At 47.5% G+C, this 19,065-nt stretch overlaps 1 protein-coding gene across 6 annotated transcripts; it reads left to right on the forward strand.

Moving 5' to 3' along the window:
* The first annotated feature begins 50 nt into the window (after window positions 1-50).
* Window positions 51-18,980, forward strand: pld2 (phospholipase D2). Of its 6 annotated transcripts, none has more exons than XM_023844851.2 (24): window positions 51-166; window positions 7,655-7,808; window positions 8,233-8,360; window positions 8,936-9,078; window positions 9,163-9,256; window positions 9,354-9,419; window positions 9,638-9,696; window positions 9,944-10,189; window positions 10,305-10,448; window positions 10,828-10,911; window positions 11,081-11,159; window positions 11,286-11,396; window positions 11,724-11,915; window positions 12,088-12,271; window positions 12,707-12,825; window positions 12,918-13,031; window positions 13,777-13,881; window positions 14,069-14,157; window positions 14,457-14,570; window positions 14,825-14,874; window positions 15,107-15,241; window positions 15,833-15,986; window positions 16,088-16,205; window positions 16,499-18,980. In XM_023844851.2, the coding sequence occupies exons 2-24, from the start codon at window positions 7,685-7,687 to the stop codon at window positions 16,721-16,723; spliced, it is 2,877 nt and encodes a 958-aa protein (XP_023700619.1). In that variant the 5' UTR covers window positions 51-166; window positions 7,655-7,684; the 3' UTR covers window positions 16,724-18,980. The 6 variants fall into 6 exon arrangements, with proteins under 6 accessions (XP_023700619.1, XP_072562847.1, XP_023700618.1 ...); XM_072706746.1 differs by lacking the exon at window positions 51-166 and adding an exon at window positions 173-2,495; XM_023844850.2 differs by lacking the exon at window positions 51-166 and adding an exon at window positions 3,415-4,413.
* Window positions 18,981-19,065: the final 85 nt, after the last annotated feature.

The following is a 19,065-nucleotide window of genomic DNA, read 5'->3' on the forward strand; positions in this document are numbered from 1 at the left end:
TAATTACTGCTCACAAACAGTAGGGGAAAGTGGGGTGATTTGTGCTGGGGGGGGGGGGGAGTTGTGCCACCCCCTGTTTCTAGGGAAACATAGAAGAAATTGGTCATGTGACCACAGTCAGCCATTTTACTCATCCTGCAAAGACGAGAGCCTAATTGCATGAGAGGTAAGCACATTTAAGTTCAAAAAACTGTTTTTTGCCTTTCAAAGTAAAATTTCTATGATCAAGGTTTTTTGATTGTTGTGCCTGAACAGTTATAGACAAGTTTGAAAACACTTCACGCATGTTTTAGTGCTTTGGTAAGCTGCACTGCGAGTCTATACAGCCAGCATGATGTTAGCTCAAAACTGCTGGATGATGCATTTGGGATGATTTGTGCCAAAGGGCCTGGGTTAAGTTGTGCCAGTACCATAACTCACCCCCACTTATGAATACTTTAAACATATTATTTTATTGTAATCGTACTTTATATTCTTAAATTTTATCACTAAAACTGTGACATTCTTAATTTTATACCAAAAATAGAAATAGACCATCATGCCATGGAGTTATAAAAGGAAGACAGGCAGGGCTTCCACTCCTCTAGATGAGATGGACAGAGCAGTGAAAGAGGTGGAGAAGGGGAAGTAGAAAGAGGTCTGTGGATGGAAAGCCCATCTTCACTTTCAAAGAAAACGATGAAGGAGATGTGCATCCCTAGAGAAGATGTGCATGAGAAACTACCCACACCACAAAGACTTGGTGGTACAGCCAGAAGGGAGCAGAAATTTATATTCCCCTATAGCTTCAACAAGTGGGATGTCATGTAGGCGGCCAGATCTGTGAAGAGAACTGCAGTCAATTTGGTCTTCATTTGGATTTCATTTTGTTCTGAACGTGTGCTCATGTGGCGCAATGGGCTTGTAGAAAATTGGCCTTTGATGTTGTAAAATAACTTTAAATAAACCTTAAATGAGCAATTTTGTATTGAATTTCCCCAGCTTTTATATAGAATTACAGTTCCTGAGATCCAAATATACTGTTTTACTTCAATAATCAAAGGCACAATTTACCCCAATGTATTCTCTCCAAAAGCACAACTTACCCGGCACCGGGGGCAAGTTGTGCCACGAGACCACTTTTTTCAGAAAGCTATATTTCTTAAATACTGTATTTCAGATCCAAAGAGATTGTTTCCAGGGATGCACCACACCCTGAAATATATGTACATATTTTATTTGGAAGTATTACTGTCATGGCCTCGCTTTAAAGTCACTTTCAGGAAAAACTGGCACAACTCAACCCACTCTCCCCTATTGAAAAAAATCAGATGTTAATTTTTTGAAAATGGTCATTTAGTTGCTTTGAAGTGATGTGGACAAATTTGCAGTGGCATCGAATTCCTTAGTGGAAGACACTATCCTATTAAACAGACTTACTTGATCTCTTTAAAAAGCTTTAAAATTTCAAACAGAAGTTGGCGCAAATTGACCTTGACGCAATGCTACCACCAGATGCCACTGTTTATCCATTTTATTGGCCACTCGTTTTAGATCATTTTCACGTCTTGCTTTCAAATCATAGCATAGCTACTGTACATAGTACATAGTACAGCATAGCTACTGTACTATTTTATATGCACCCACATCTCAACGACGCAACTGTAATTCATCCCGTATGTTAACGATATAAAGTTATGCGTTTCGTAATCATGTACTGTGGCGCAGTTTGCCAGTGCCACAACACCGCAGTTAATAAATAACTTGTAGAGACGTGCATGTTAAATAAACTCGGAAGGAAAAATGTAGTCCAGCACGACGGGTACAAAGACACTCTCGAAACGCCGTAGGGAACTGAACTCCCGTCGCTGCCGTGAAGTGTTAGGAACTGCCGCAAAGGCGCTGCACAGTTATGCCTGATCATCCTGATGCGTGTGAAAATCTCTACATGCTGACAATGTAGTGTTGAAACACTAATTTCCCCAGTATCTGTGTACCGGAATCAGAATCTGATTCTGGGTGTCGCCTTGGGGAAGGTTAATTGCGACAGGAGGGGCAATAAATGTGTCATTTTAAATCAAACAGACATAATAATGACACTAGAATAATCTGCCCGGCGGCATTTTTAGGCACTACACCCTGTTTATTTTCTTCCGCTGCCGACACATCTGTCAGGACTGTGATATGCGGCAGAAACGGGGACGGCGGACCCCCACGGACCCCAGTAATTAGCCGGGAGAGCCTCAAATCCGGGGTACAAGCTGCGATCGCTGCGCAGATATATTGCAAATATATCGCAGATATATGGCAAATGTGACGCCAGATGGAGCTTAACCTAAGTAGGCCTACTATATAAAGTATTACAGTGATGACAAAAACGCGATACAAAAAACGGTAGCCATAACAACGATTTGTTTTCGTCCTGTTTTGGATATCCGGAATGGTTTGGGTTTGAAGCGCTAGGTATAGTTTCAGAATGACTGGATATTTTCAGTAAGTAAACTCCAGCCCGTGAGGTAAGTCTGTGCGTGCTGTGGCAGCTATACTGATTAATGCATGTTCATTAATGTTCACATTTCCTGAAACTTCCATTCTCTTCGCAGAACAGTAAACACAAAACCCAATTTTCAATCTACATTGGCAAAACCTTTGACTCATCTTGCAAAATCGAACAATTAATCTACTCAAGACCATTTTTCTCAGCTAAAAACCCAACTCTGCTTTAAGATCATGCATCAAGCCAGTCAGTCCAAAAACATTATTGAGCAGTCATTACACACTATTGCAAAAATTTTAAAACAATACGAGTCAAAACTGTTATAGGCGTAAAGAGAAACATGTTTACTATGAATGTGGTTTTTGTCATCTTTGAGTTGGAAATTGGAAACCAAATGAATATAGTGAAAAAATGTTGTTTAGTAAAACTGTGTGTATACAATTACACTCAAAGCAATATGTAAATTAAGTTTGTAGTATTCAGTACTCCACAAAGTTACTGTACAGGACAAAATAAAAAGTACACTATTGGCCGTGTTTAACTTTTGCAGCCTGTGTTTTCCATTTTGCATCAAAGTTCCCCTTAGTGCAAAATGTGTTTACATGAATGAGAATGTGTTTAGAGTTTTGCAAAACGGTTGATTCAGATCTGCAAATTGTGTATAACTAGGTGAGCACTGTTTAAAGTTTCACCAAATGAGTGACTGATTCAATAAATGAGTTTTGCCATTTGATGGGAATGTTCCAAGAATGACGTTTAGTGTTTTGGCAGTTCAGAAAAACAGTAATTCAGTTGTCTCTTCCTGACCCTATTATGGCCATTTCCTGAGGCAAAACCATCAAAACATATAATTGATGTTGTTGCTCACTATAAACAGCGGTTATGAAAACTCAGCCGTTACGACAAAGTTATTTACGCTGCTTATAATACGTACACACACGAATATCTTTCTCAATCTCAGTGCCTGTACTTTGGATGTACGGGAGCTCTTGACTGAACGTCTGTACATTATAGTGGCACTAGTGATGAGAGTCACTGGAATGTAAGGAAATCCTGGAAATCAATTGCAGGAAATTGAAGTTTGCTACAGTGAGAGAGTACTTTTGACCCTCAGCTGGCACTGCTCTTTGCATGCTCCGTAGACGAAGTCTGTTTGCGTGATTTATCTAAAGCGAGTTGGAGAGCACTTCATCATGAGTCCAAGGCCAAGCTTTCATACACTACCAAGTTAGCTTGCCAGGTGTTGCCGGGACACGCCTTTCCTAGCGGTCCCACCCTTTGGCTTACGCGAAATTCTGATTGGCTGGCTTCCCTGCCAGTCTGTCATGCGCAGCCGATATCTCAACCAATGGAGAAGTCCACCTTAGATCATTTTTAGATGCGGGCGCGGCGAGGGAGCCACGCTGGGTGTGGCGAAATGGGCAGTACGTGGGGGAGCGTTCGGGAGCGGCGAACTTCAGGAGACCACACCCAAAGGCAAACTTGTACCTTCTCCACCTACCCGCCACATACATGAGCAAAACTGTACTTTTCAATGCCCTTATCGGCTGTTGTTTCCATCTCTGTTTTGCAACCCATAAGTGGGCGAATTATATCTATTCTGGTCAGGTCCAGGCAGTGGATTTTTTGACATACTTCGTATGCGAGTGAAATGTAGTCCGAAGGAAGCACACCGTAGGGATGGGACCTCTGTTGCGACTGACCATCACGTGAAAATGCTAGTGGGGTCTGCCGCCTGTTCTTTTATTTCCCCGTAAAGATGCGACAGGCGAGTCTGAAATCATAATCCAGCCGCAGGAGTCGCCACACAGGATACAGGATCAGCTCGGCTTCCCTTCCGCGGCTCGTGAAACCTCAGACCGCCTCGCGGGTTTCGTGGGGAAAACACGGATTTCGTGCTGTTCTTTTTACGAAGCTGAGCTATTCGCAGAAATACGGTAAGACTTTTCAGTCACTCACGTTTTCCCTGAGAAACTTTGGGTGGGGAATGATTAAAATGGGCCGAAAAAACAAATGGAGAAGGAGAGATATCCACACGCGAAGTTGCGGGAAAGACGGGTCTAACTAGGCAGCCAGCGAAGCTTATCGGAAAAGTAAGTACATGAATATGAAGGAATTAATGCGCTGAAACTTTCTGGTAAAACTGGCAGGCATTCCCGGCTCGTGCCCCCTTCAGCACATAGGTGTCCGACATCGTGTACGTTACCTCCCAGCTTAGCAAATTATGGCAACAACCTTCTGCTGTCGTTGAGGGGTTGAGATGCGCAAAGGTTTTGAAGAGTAAAGCATAGGTGTGATTTTAAAAGGATGTAGCACTTCTCATGCTCGTCTGTCTTGTTAGCCACCAGTGGCATTTATCCGCGGTGCGGGGAGAGGATGGCCGCGGCGAGCTGGCGCTGTCCCGGGAGAGGTGGCCAAGCGCCCTGTTGAGCAGGGATTGTGTTTTCTGGGAACAATCATGGCTTGTTTTGGTCCGGTTCGGTTCGGTCACTGTGTAGTCAGAGGCCCAGAAATGTTTCCAGCTGCAAGTCACTGGGCTCGAACGTCCCCAATCGTCGTTCAAGTGGATAATTAACTTAGTCTGGCATTTCTGTAAGTCATGGTAAATATGTGCAGATTTGGGAAAGAGGAGAGAAGCAGATTCAATGGCTGAATATAACAACCAGACTCACATGAGACGGATGAGTCAGATGTTGAAGCTACATTGCGGTAGACAGTGATAAAAACTATTTTCCATCTGGGCTACTTCTTTTTATATTGTTATATAGATAGTATTTAAATGAACGTAAAATTGTACCGGTACTAGTAAAATGTCCGTATTGCTGCTGTTATAATTTGGGTTACATAATAAATTGATTTGTTCAGTGAAAAATGGAGTTGTTTGTACAAGTGATTCACGAGTACAATATATTCGTGTATCGCTATAGTGCAACGTCTTAGTTGGTCTCAGGTCATATGGCGTTAATATGGTTGGATTTCTCTGTTTTGCATAGATGCATTATTCTGCCTGGGATGTGATGATTTAGAAAAAGAAATTAAAATGAGGGACCTACTGTATCTGAAGCATAGTTTGATAGAAATGTCGTGAGTGACTTAGAAATAACCTTAATTATTAATGTTGAATGATATCCCATTCGAGCAAGTATCAGATAGCCTGGGAGTATAGGTGCGTTTCAGTGACGAAGCGTGTGGTGGAAAGGAAAGAGAGACCCGGGGAAATCGGGTCTGACACCGGAATCTGACGGCACAATGGGACCGGCATAACCCGAGCCGGCTCCCGTAGTCAGGTACGTGTCTGTCCTAAAAGCCGGTTGTCTTGGCAGCGTGGAAGGTGGCCAATCAGCAGCCAGTGCCCGCGCACGCACGTGGCAGAGCCTTTAAAAGGTTGCTGGCGAAATCCGTCACCCGTGGTGAACGCGCCAGCCGGCGCCTTTCTCCGCCCAAAAGCCAGGGTGTGTGTTTAGGCTTTTCGGCCGTGGGACTTGTCAGCTCGGTGTCTGACCTTTTTTTTCCGTCACAGTGTTGGCAGACTGCGGCTGAAACGTACAAGTCGTGTTCTAAACGGCCGCCTCAAGCGTCTGCTTTACTGATTATGGTAATTTTATTTTATTGCCATTGCTTCCAGTAATAACGGTGAAGAAGTTGCATAATGAGAAAAGACGTACACACCAAAATTTCCCAGATGTCACCCACCCCGAAACAGCAAGTGAACAGGCATGATTCGCAAGTAATCACATTCCGGATCGGACCCATTTGCCTTTTGACAGGTGCGGGATATGCCGGTATCTGTCTCCTGTTCCTCGGTTCAAAGCGGGTAGTCCTGGCTTCCTGTGCCGTGCCCTGTTTCTGCGGCTTGTGAGACTTGTCTGACCCGTTGAACTTGTACACATTTTCCCTGGATTGTTTGGTCTATGGCTTTTGAAATAAGCAAACCGTGCAAACTCTGTTATTGTGCTTGCCGTGTTACAGAAGAGTAAGGGATCTCTGGAGTTGTTTCCTAACCTAACATTGTTTTGGGAGAATCTTCTCTACAAGGGCATTGAAAACAGGAATAAAACTTGTTTGGATATTTACTTTGAAATAAATAAAATAGTTCCAGCGGTTTGGTATTCATGTTTTGTTATCTGTGTGGTGATTTATTTTGTAAGAATGCTCCTGCACAATCAGTTGTGCAAGCTGCATAGGTGCGCCTTTCCAAGAAGCTCACCTTTATCCCGCAGAGCATTGATCTGACAATGATCATGACCTTGTGTTTGTCAGAGAGAGAGAGAATGAGACACAGAGACTGGGACACAGGACGTAATAAACAGTTATTCAGGTATAAACTGGACCTTTTGGAGTCATGTTTGTCGTTTGTCAGAGGCCCTAAAATGCAGCTCAGTTTTTAAAATCAACTTAAATTTACAGTTACAGTTGGTTATGTAAATTTTTTTCATAAGTTAATTTTTAAATTATTTGATTGCATAGCTGGTTAGTGTCTATACATGTCATCTTTCTTTTGGCTGAATATAGGATTGTTTAGGCTGTCTGCCCTTGTTTATAGTTTTTTTTAATATATATAAACCACAGATGTATAATTATTTTTGAAGCCTTTGGTTAATGGGGGTAGCTTAAATGACATACTGTATTACTTTACATTAAGGTTCCGGTCCTGGAGGGCCAGAATCCAACACATTTTGCAGATTTCCCTGCTCAAACACGCCTTAATCACCTAATTACCAGGTGTAGTAGGTGTGTTTGAATAATGAAATCTGCAGACTGTGGAATGATGGTTTATGTGGTGCAGGTTTGTTTATGCGTGTGTATTTATAAACTCGTAACTCGTGAGTCTGTGTTCCCCTCCTCCTGCGTTTACTGAGGTTTGTCATCATTCTCCTCTCTGAGCTGAATTCTGGTGTAGTCACATGGTTTACATCTGATTGGCTCTTTCCAGACCCCGCCCATTTTCCTGACACCAATGCCAGTCATCCCCCGCTGTCCCATTCGGAGCACTACAGCATTTAGCAATCACTTTAAAAGCATGTGATTTGCATAAAGTAAAAGCAGGCAGTGTTTACAATCTTGTGGGACTCGCTGTGCGTCGGCCTAAACTAACGATGACCGCCAACATGGCGGGTCCACCCCGGAAGGAATTCAGCTCCCACCCTCAGCTACATTTGTGTCCCTTGTCCTCTGCAGAGTGACAGAGAGCAGGGTAGGTCCAACGCCATGGCTAACGTGGAGGAGCCCGTAGTGGAGGCGTCCCATGCCCACGGGCTGATGAAGAGGTTCTACTCTAAGGACGACAGCCCCCTGACCCAAGACGAGCTGGACTCCTTGATGCAGCATGGCGGTAAGGATATGAATTTCTCACGGAGGCAACTGGGTCGCAGTGTGTGGCAGTGAGAGAACCCCACCGCGGGTGGGATTTACCGGCACTGACAATCGGTGGCTGGTTTAACCCAATCAGAACCAGCCAAGTAACATGAAGGGGAGCGTTAACCTATTTGTGAGTGGCGACACAGGGCTGAGCCACATGCTGTGAGCTTTCAAGCCTCTTAATAAGAATGTTGTGGGTTCAGTTACGTGGTGACCGGGTATAAGTTTGGAGGAAGATGTCACATGACTGCACAAACCGCTAAATCCATCTCTGACAGTAAGAAGGTTCTAAGCTGTGAGCATTACTGCTGTTTGCCTGATGGAGCTGAGTGGGTGAGGTCTGGTGGGCTGCTTGTGTGTGCCGCACTGACAAGTGTGTGTGTGTGTGTGTGCCACAGAAGTGCACTCCTTCATCCTGGTCCACCGTCTGCGTGCCTTCCATGAGGTCGGGGTGACGCTGTTTCTGCGGGGGATCCCGGTGACCTGCAAGGTGGACGTCACCGAGAGGTACACCACACAATCCAAGGTCAGGCTGTGTCATATTGTGTGTGTGTGTGTGTGTGTGTGTGAGAGTGTGTGTGCACGCAAACTCACTGTTTCATAATGGATTATTAATATTCATGCATATAAAATGCATTCTTGTACATTTAATAGGGGAAGTAGCAAAAGCCAAACAACTGTCATGGAGCGCGCACAAGTCGGCCAATCAGAGCGCAGCATGGAATACTGCGAGAACAGAGATATTTTACGAAACACTGACTGCTGTTTATGGTCCTTTTCGGGCTTCATGTGTGTCTTTTAATGGATCTTTCAGTCTAGGAGGGGCTGTGAACTGCATTAGTTAGTTTGAAATGGCAGTTCTGCTTTCCTCGGTCAGCGGCCTCGTGGCCCCGGACAGAGCAGCGTCGCAGTTTAGACACAGACCGTCCCAATACTGGAAATGCAGCAAATGTGTCTGAGTCATCACTGGTCAGAATTGCAGATTTTCATTAATAAAAGCAGCAAGTCTGGCGGAATGACCTTGTGCCCTCTCGCGTTTCTGATGGTTTTGTTTATAAGAACGTGAGACGCAGTTTGCAGTAACCGCCCCCCCTCCCCCAGGTGCGTGTGTCCACACTGTACACTGTCCACCTGATGCACGGCGACTTCAACTGGATTATCAAGCGAAAGTACAAGCACTTCCAGGACCTGCACCGCGACCTTTACAAGCACAAGATGATGATCAGCTTCCTCCCCCTGGGAAGGTCGGACACCTCCATCTGTGATCCACTCCTCCGCTCTCTCTCTCTCTCTCTCTCATCCCACCTCCTGTGCCTCCTCCCCCCCAGGTTTGCTACTCAGAGGCAGGAACTTGGCGCCCTACCAGAGGAGATGCCATCTTTGCATAACAATGAAAGAGGCAGGAGGGCGTCCAGCAAGCCGGTATGGCCCCCACGTGGGGCGACGCCCACACGCTCTCACACTTGCATTCTCTGTGTTTATTGTCCCAAAAACTGCATGTCCTGTCCCATCACTGCAGAAACACCTTGAGGAGTATCTGAACGGGCTGCTGGAGCACAGCTTCTACAGGAACTACCACCGCATGGTGAGGCAGTGGGCACACTGCACACACGCACTGCACACACGCACTGCACACACGCACTGCACACACGCACTGCACACACGCACTGCACACACGCACTGCACACACTGCACACACTATCCACATGCACACACATGCACACACACACACACACTGCATGCACACACATATACACATGCACTGCACACTGCCTCCCCATCTGATTTCTGTTCTCCTTCCAGCTGGAGTTCCTGGATGTTAGTCCTCTTTCCTTCATCAGAGATCTGGGACCTAAAGGGCTGTAAGTTTCACACTCCTGCCGTGTGTGTGTGTGTGTGCGCAGCGTGTGTGTGTGTGTTTCTAGAATTTAATTTTTTATGAGTATTTACAAGTAACGGGCTGGTCCCAGATCTTTATCCATCCGTGGGATACCCCTCCCACTTTTTCCTCCTGGCTCAGCCCACTTCTTGTTCATGGTTACACTCGCTCCCAATTGGCTAAAACACAGTGATTGACAGCTGATGTTGGCCCCGCCCCTTACCTGTCAGGGAGGGCTTCGTCCTGAAGCGTTCGGGGGGTCACCGCATCCTGGGCCTGAACTGCTTCGGCCATCACCAGCTCTGCTTCCGCTGGTCGCGACGCTGGCTGGTTGTGAAGGACTCCTTCCTGATGTACATGAGCCCGGACGCCGAGGTGATCTCCTTCGTGCTGCTCTTCGACCCCGAGTTGGAGGTTCTGGTGGGCCGGTGCTACACCGACACAGAGCACGGCGTCTGCATCAAGAACTACGCCCGGTAAGACGGGCAGGGGAGGTGTGTTTACATTATGCTTTTGTTCATGATTTCCTGTCTTTCTGTTAACCATCATTTCCTGTATGACCCCCACCTACCACCCCCTCCCTCCCCCCAGAACCCTGGTCATTAAGTGCAGCAGCTACCGTCAAGCCCAGTGGTGGAGTCACGAGATCCGCCAGCTGTCCGAACCTTGCGACTTCTTGCAGGTGCAGCGTTTCGGGGGCTTCGCCCCCTCCCGCGAGGACACCCTCACTAAGTGGTGAGTGGAGGATCCTGGGGTGGGAGAGGCTGGTGGGTGGAGTTAGGAATCTAGAAGCATACAACAGTACCACAGTTTTCTGTGAAGTCGGCTAGCTGACAGAATTAATTGGTGATTCTTTTTTCTATATTCCATAAAGCAGACAGTTAGCTTTGGATTTGTGATTTTGTATTATTTTGAATAGTAAAACAATTGATAAAAGGCATGGACCAAATTTTCTGGACTCCTTAGAAGGGACTACGCTCCTCACGCTGGTGAACAGTGCGGTGCTGACCACCAAATCCGGTCAGCCGTTGGTGGGCCGAACGGCCTTTAGCGAGCCGGTCAGCCGTTGGTGGGCTGGACGGCCATTTGTAACCTGGCTCCTTGGCACCTGCAGGTATGTGAACGGCTCTGGCTACTTTTCGGACCTGGCTGACGCGCTGGAACAGGCCAAGCAGGAGATCTTCATCACTGACTGGTGGTGAGTCGGAGCATGTGAGCCGCGTGCTGCCGCCGCTGGACTGATGGCGGGCGCTGACTGACACGCGCTGACTGACACGCGCTGACTGACACACGCTGACTGACACACGCCACAGCCTGCAGAAACCTCTGTACTTCTTCTCTTTCTCTGCATGTTTCCTTGTCCCCAGGCTGAGCCCTGAAGTTCACTTAAAGCGACCAGCTACGGACAACTACTGGCGTCTCGACTGCATCCTGAAGCGGAAGGCGGTGAGGCCCCTGACTCTTATCAGTGAACCCCTCCATTCGTTTTTACCCACCCTTTCTCTGTGCCCCACAGCCTAGTTTTAATACTCTAAGGTTTCCCCCTCCCCATCTCTCTGGCACCCCCTGCAGGAGCAAGGTGTAAAGGTGTGCGTGTTGCTGTACAAGGAGGTGGAGCTGGCGCTGGGCATCAACAGCGACTACAGCAAGAGATCCCTGATGAACATGCACCCCAACATCAAGGTGGCACGGGCACCCACAATGCACTGCTTCATTATGCAAATATCCTCTACTGCCCCTCAGTGAATTGCTCTCCGCTTCAGCTCTTCAGAGCTGTGACAGGAGGCCATCTTGCTAATTTGGGGTTAATTCTCCATTCACTTTGGGTATTTTGGAGTCCATCATGGCTAGGAAACACCTTCCCCATACCTGACCTCCAGCACTCAGTGCACAAGGACGTGGTTGTTTTTAATCCCTTCAAATTCAAATTGACATTGATATTTTCATCACGGCTCTCCTTAGTCTCTCCCTGTCCTTCATCGCTCTCTCCCCCTCCTCCCCACCACCCAGGTCATGCGACATCCCGATCATGTTTCTGTGATTGTCTTCCTCTGGGCCCACCACGAGAAGGTAGTAATCATTGACCAGTCCGTGGCATTCGTCGGCGGAATTGACCTGGCCTTCGGGAGGTGGGACGACAGCCACTATAGGCTGACAGACTTGTCAGTCACAGAGACGCCAAATCACATTTCAGGGTCAGAGGTGAGGCAGATCTTGTGCTGTCGTGCCGTGATGGGTTTATATGGCTGGGCTACCAGTACCACAAAGCATCTGGGTAGACGATTGTCCCATGATTGTGGCGATGCAAATTGATGGGTTTTACAGACTTGCTGGTACCAGTTCCATTGTGCACTCTTGGTCCTGCCCCTGCCAGGCTTGCGACACAGTGGGCAGCGATCCAGACGGGTTGGCCTCCCAGCCTCTGACTGCCAGGTCCGAGCCAGAACCGGCACCGACTGAGTCGGAGGACCTGTCGCAAAATAGCCAGCTGTGGCTGGGGAAGGACTATAGCAATTTCATCAACAAAGACTGGGTGCAACTGGACCGCCCCTTTGAAGGTGTGTGTGTGTGTGTGTGTGTGTGTGTGTGTGTGTGTGTGTGTGTGCACGGCTAGAAACCAGCAAACTGTACAGCAAAGCTGTCTTCTTTAAATTTGACTTAACTAAATGCTTGATTGGATTAATGACTCTTAATCGAGTTACTCCTGGTTGTTTCCTGAGAAAAATTGGCAGGTTTAAGATCTGTTTGAGGCAAATAAGGGTTAAAACAAATATGACTAATCTGTTTACACATTATTTTACGCAATGTTATTTATTCATTATTATTATTATTATTATTTTCTTTCCATGGCCTGTTTTTTTTTATCCTGTTTCAGCTCCCTTACAAACATATTTTGGTAAAAGTAGAAATTATAGAAAATGTTTTATTTGGGAGAGTTCCCTCCCCTGCTGTAAGCACTTCTTGTATTGAGTATTGGGAATCCCCACCCCCAGATAATATCGACCGCGGCCAAGTGCCCCGCATGCCCTGGCGTGATTTCGCTGCCGCCCTGCACGGGAAGGCTGCCCGGGACGTAGCGCGCCACTTCATCCAGCGTTGGAACTTCACCAAGGTCTGAGGTCGTGGCCCCAGTGGTTTTCTTGGTGTCCCATGTCTGTCTACCCCCCCCCCCCCCAATAACTGTCAGTCTCCTCCTCCTGGCAGATTTTCAAGAGCAAATACAAGGATGACTTCTATCCGTGTCTGCTACCCAAATCCCACAGCACGGCGGACGAGCTGCTGTACAGTGTGCCGGGCTGCGGGAGGGCGTCCGTGCAGGTACCACTGACAACACAGACACAGATACAGAGATACCTTCACAGACATACATGGCAGTCACAGACATCACAGATACAGACATGCCCTCACAGATACCTTCACAGACATACATGGCAGTCACAGACATCACAGATACCTTCACAGACATACATGGCAGTCACAGACATCACAGATACCTTCACAGACATACATGGCAGTCACAGACATCACAGATACCTTCACAGACATACATGGCAGTCACAGACATCACAGATACCTTCACAGACATACATGGCAGTCACAGACATCACAGACACCTTCACAGACATACATGGCAGTCACAGACATCACAGATACAGACATGCCCTCACAGACACCTTCACAGACACATTTGCATGATTTATGGCCGATCCGTCTGATTAGGTATGGATCAGTGCAGATACTGATCTCGAACATTGGATTGGTGCACCTCTATTACTTTCCAACACTGCCACACACACACACACACACACACACACACACACACGCTCTGATTAGAATGATTACAATAAGGCCCTAAGTGCTTTGGTCTGCAAGATGACCCTGTTCGTAGTGTTAGTGCTCGAGGCCAGATGCAGACTGCTGTACTGATCCAGGTCACCACACATTCGGCTCACTTGGTGAGACTGGCTCTCACTCAGCTTGCCCACCATGACATTTTGATCATTTTCACTCCTGGTCCCTTAACGGCTGCACCGCCTTGTGGCGCCTCTGCCCGCCCTGCCAGGTGCTGCGCTCCGTGGACCGCTGGTCGGCCGGCACGTGCGAGAGCTCCATTCACAACGCCTACCTGCACCTGATCGAGACCAGTGAGCACTACATCTACATCGAGGTCAGCGTTGTTTGTGTGAAGAGAGCCTTCGTTTTAGGGTAGGGTTTCCCAGTCCAATCCGCAGGGACCCCCAGACAGTCCACATTTTAACGGAGACCCCTGAGGACACGGGCTGGAAGATTAATGGCATTTAATGGTATTTATGTTCAGTTTATTTTTGAAGCTTTACTCTGCCATCTGCCTGTAGAATCAGTTCTTCATCAGCGGTGCGGATGGGAAGAATGTGCACAATGGTATCGGGGACGCCATCGTGAAACGAATCCTGCGAGCCCACAGGTCCGTCTGCCTGGTCACCCACCCACCTGCAGGGGGTGCCCTTCTGTGGCGTCCCTGGACGTGCTTTGCTCTGTCTGGCTCTGTCTGAGTCGGTCTGTCTGAGTCGGTCTGTCTGTGTCTTACTCTGTGATGGTATCCTAGATTACGAACTTAGTGTTTAACGTTCGCCGTTTTCATGTCTGCTTCCTTGCACCGGTTATATCCTGTGTCTGACGTGGTTCTTATGTCAGATGTGACCTTTTTGTGCCTCCCCCCCAGGTCTCTCTGCTTATTCTCTCTCTCTCTCTCTCCCCACCCAGTGAACAGAAAACATACCGGGTCTATGTGCTGGTCCCTCTGCTGCCTGGATTTGAAGGGGACATCAGTGTTGGGGGTGGCAATGCCATCCAGGCCATCCTGCATTTCACGTACAGGTCAGCGACCCTGTATAAAACAAGCACAGAGACTGACTGACAGAGACTGACTGACAGAGACTGACTGACAGAGACTGACTGACAGAGACTGACTGACAGAGACTGACTGACAGAGACTGACTGACAGAGACTGACTGACAGAGACTGACTGACAGAGACTGACTGACACCATCCAGGCTGTAACGCACTTCCTGCCTGGTTTATTGGTTTACCGCGACCTGTCTGCTGACAGTCTCTGTGTCTCTGTGATGTAGGACCATGTGTCGGGGGGAGTTCTCCATCCTGGCCAGATTAAAGGAACATAGTAAGTCACAATGTCAGCTCTGACACCCCCCCCATTTTAATTCCCTCTTTTTGCTCGTGTTTTTAACAAGTTTTTACATTTTCCCCTACAAACAGTGCCGGCTGTGTGTGTGTGTGTGTGTGTGTGTGTGTGTGTGTGTGAGACATCATTTATCCTACTATTTTGATGAATACCAGAAACACCCATTCCACCCCCCAGTGTGTTAAGTGACTGAACGCTGCTCCCCTCACAGTGCAGGACCAGTGGAGCCAGTACATTTCACTGTGTGGTCTGCGCACGCACGCCCAACTCTCCGGGTCACTGATCACTGAGCTCATCTATGTGCACAGCAAGACGCTGATCGCCGACGACCGCCGCTACATCATCGGTGAGAGTGCCCCCCCCCCAAATGCGGTGATGCCACAGTATGACACAAGGCTGCCACGATTATTAAATATCACATGACACCGTAACTATGGTGATAACAATAAATAATGCCAGATTTTACAATGTAAACAACCATGACGAGTGACTAAGTGATGAACACTAGATGACCTGCTCCTTATATTAGTGATGTCAATATTATTGTTATTATTTATTTTTACTACTACTAATAATAATAATATGTCTGGCAAAGCCTGTTGAAAATGTGCATAGTTGTCTCGGATGCATTTCATTACCTTTCCCCGTGTGGGAGTCATGCTGAGCCCAGCGTGGGCTCCAGCCGTTTCGCCGGACACCTTTACTATCTCCGCACTAAAGTATGACCCTGTAATTAAGCTAAAGCACTGGCCCCGTGCTCCGCTTAAACCTGTGGGGTTAAGCTCACAGACTAAGATTAAGTTAAGATTAAGATTAATTAAGATTAAGTTGGGGCTCTCCTCCTGTTTATCTCCCACTTCCTGCTCCCTCTCTCCATACTTCCCCATTTCCTGTCCTCTATTGTCATAATTATGGGTGCCTTCCTGCCCCCCCCCAGGCTCCGCCAACGTCAACGACCGCAGCATGCTGGGAAGTCGGGACAGTGAGGTGGCAGTGCTGGTGGAGGACAAGGAGCGGGTGCCGTCGCGCATGGGGGGGGGCGACTACGAGGCGGGGCCCCTGACTCTGGCCCTGCGCAAGGAGTGCTTCAGGTCAGAGGTCGTGCACACGCGGATAGGAGGAACCTCACCAGCTCCACCAGCGTCGCGATATTCATGCCCTCCCATGACACCTGCCTGCTCGTTTCCCCCAGGGTTCTCCTGGCGGCCGACGCCGACCCCAGCATCGACATCCAGGATCCGATCAGTGAGGATTTCTTCCAGGAGGTGTGGAACAAGACGGCCGCATCGAACGCCAGTATTTATGAGACGGTGAGTTAGAAAAACGGACAGAGAGACGGAGGGATTGAGAGACAGGCTGACAGAAGGACAGAGACAGGTTGAAAGTAGCTGATGGAGAGAGACAAATGGAGAGACGCTGAGAGACAGACAAGCTGACCAATGGGGAGAATGGTTGAGTGTGAGGCTGACAGACGGAGAGAGAGACAGACACATACAGAGAGACACACCCTGTGAGTAACAGACCACAGTCACCGTTCTGTCGCTACTCTTTGTCTTCTGCCCCAAGCTCACCTCTATACTTCCCTCCACTGCCCCACCTTCAGGTGTTCCGCTGCCTCCCCTCCGACTCCGTCACCAGCCTGCGCGTCCTGCGGGAGCTGAACCCGGCGGAGCGGCTGTGTGATACGGACCCCGCGAGGGCGCGGGAGCAGCTAGGAGCCGTGCGCGGCCTGCTGGTGCACTATCCCCTCCACTTCCTGTGCGAGGAGAACCTCCTCCCACCACTCAGCAGCAAGGAGCGCATCGTGCCCATGGAGGTGTGGACGTAGCGGAGAGGCTAATCCCAGGGTCAACCAGCCACTTACGAGCCACTGGGCTGCAAGGGTTAAAGACCCGCTGACTGTAAAAAGACACTTCATTTCTATAGTTGCCATATTTGCACACATTCCTTATCATGGGGGTTGAAAAGCCCCCCATTCATTCCCAGACCTCTCAGAGCTTCTGTTTCTAGGAGTTTCCAGAGCAAGACGCCATGCGATGTTCTGGGTGCAGATAGTGCTCCGGTCCACACGCGCCATTGCAGTAGACCGCGTCGCAGCCCAGAATGCACTGCGCTCCTCACCCCGTTGGTTTGGAGCTAAAACAGGAGCCGTGACACTAATGAGGGCAGTGAAGCCAGGGATGGGCAACATGGCAGTTTTTCTTCTTCCCCTGCAGCTCATCTTCAGCTGAGGTGTAACTGAAAGCAATAGGGGTGGTGGGGGGGGAGGGGGGTGCGTTTAACGTGCTCTTTCCATCTCTGCGGTGTGGGAGAGGACGTGCACCATTGCTCTCCCGCCATCCTGCTGTGTGAACATCCGCGGTTGTTATGGTGACGGACGTAAAAAGCAGATGGGGGTGCGGGGAAGAGATGGGGAACAAGATGGAAGGAAAGGCCGGGGTGATGGGCAGGAGGGTCAGCCGTAGGGACAGCGAGAACGAAGGGTTAAAAGGGCACGAGGGACCAAGGGGACTCTAAGGAAGAAATCGCCATGCTGCCGCTGCTGTTACCTTGGCAACCAAGTGAATTATTATGTAACGCTCCTGTTGACGGCTCAGAATCCTCCATTATGTGTGTGTTTGCGGGGGGGGGTATGTAATGTTATTGTGAGACAGGTTGACATCACTGTCTCCAAGTGCTAACGCGCTACCTTATTTGTCGACTTACACGACATTCTCACATGAAGCTACCTACACGTCCTCTGTGAATCCTTACAGCCAGCAATTCGCAGCTCACGTAATTCGGGTCAAGGACCGTGCCCGCGTGTACCAGAACTCCGGTATTAGTTCCTTCGTTCCTCGTTCACGAGTCCGATTCCTTAACTACACTACGCTAAACTGCCGGTAACGCCATTGAGGAAAAGCAAGCAACTTAAATTTGAACTAAAGTTCCTGCTGTGGATATTTGTAACATGAGCTGGGATGCTGTAAGTGGGGCTTATACCACGCTTGAGTAATATAATAGTAAGGAAAGGCCAAGACGACTTTTTTTTCACTAAAGTATGCATACAGATATCCGTCGACTTAGGTCCTGTCAAGTGACGATTGCATTTACCCGAGGTGTATAGTAAGAAATCAATACTGATCGAGAGACGTCTGAAAGCGGACGTAGTAGGACAGTAGCGGGTGTATTGCTTTTCATTATAAAGTGTCGTGCTTTTATATGTACATTATTTCCTGTAGAGTACTGTGTGTACATATTACAGTACTGAACTTAATGTCTTGCCTCTCCCCTATACCAGCGACTCAATCCATTGGGTCGCGTTCTGAAAGGGTTGTGAGGCGGAGTTTTAAATGTAAGCGTTTTAAAACTACCAAGCTTCTATGCTGATCCACGATCAGATTTCCCACCCCAACCCTAGAATTAACCTATATTAACGGGTCTTGGGTCTTTAAATGCTTAGCGCAAAACTAGTGAACATTTAATCAATCCGAGAAGCCAAACAGCAGATGCTTAATTTAATATTCACTGCCACATCCAATCAAATTTGTGCGATATGCATTGATTGGCGTAAATTACAGATCGCGCTGAGTGTTTGATCATAGCGTTAATTTAAACCTATACTTCTTATAGGGTCGCGACTGGTCGCGCTTCTAAAAGGTTGAAGAGCACTGCCGTATAAGTATCGAGATACACCCAAATTGACGTGCGGTGGTCACAGTTCCAAATGCGCACCAAAATCGACAGATACCTGTGCAATTAATTACAGCACTTCATTAAATGTCACGATATTTATCTAATTTTAATAAAGCATTTAATACTTGTAAAGGTTTTATACCGACATAAAATATAACTTTTTAATCGTTTTTACTCATGTTTATATTATTTGTATGTTACCGATTTAACGTTTCTGCATAATGAATGTTTTTTATGCATTTGCTTATTTGACATACTAGACATGCTATCAAATACCAGCATTTTCATTGTATTTTCACACGTCCTTTGTAAATCGGTCCTTTGTTGCACAAAATTAAAAATGTAAAAATTGATATTTTAATCTATGGTTCTAATTTCTTGCAACGAATAAACTTACATTTCTACTTGTCGCCACTGTGTGTATTTGTGTATTTTTTATCATATCCCTCATTATTTGCTCCTTCCCCAAAATTTTTTTAAAATCCTCCTTTGCGT

This window comes from Paramormyrops kingsleyae, chromosome 24, assembly GCF_048594095.1.
Source record: "Paramormyrops kingsleyae isolate MSU_618 chromosome 24, PKINGS_0.4, whole genome shotgun sequence".
Classification (NCBI taxonomy): Eukaryota; Metazoa; Chordata; class Actinopteri; order Osteoglossiformes; family Mormyridae; genus Paramormyrops; species Paramormyrops kingsleyae.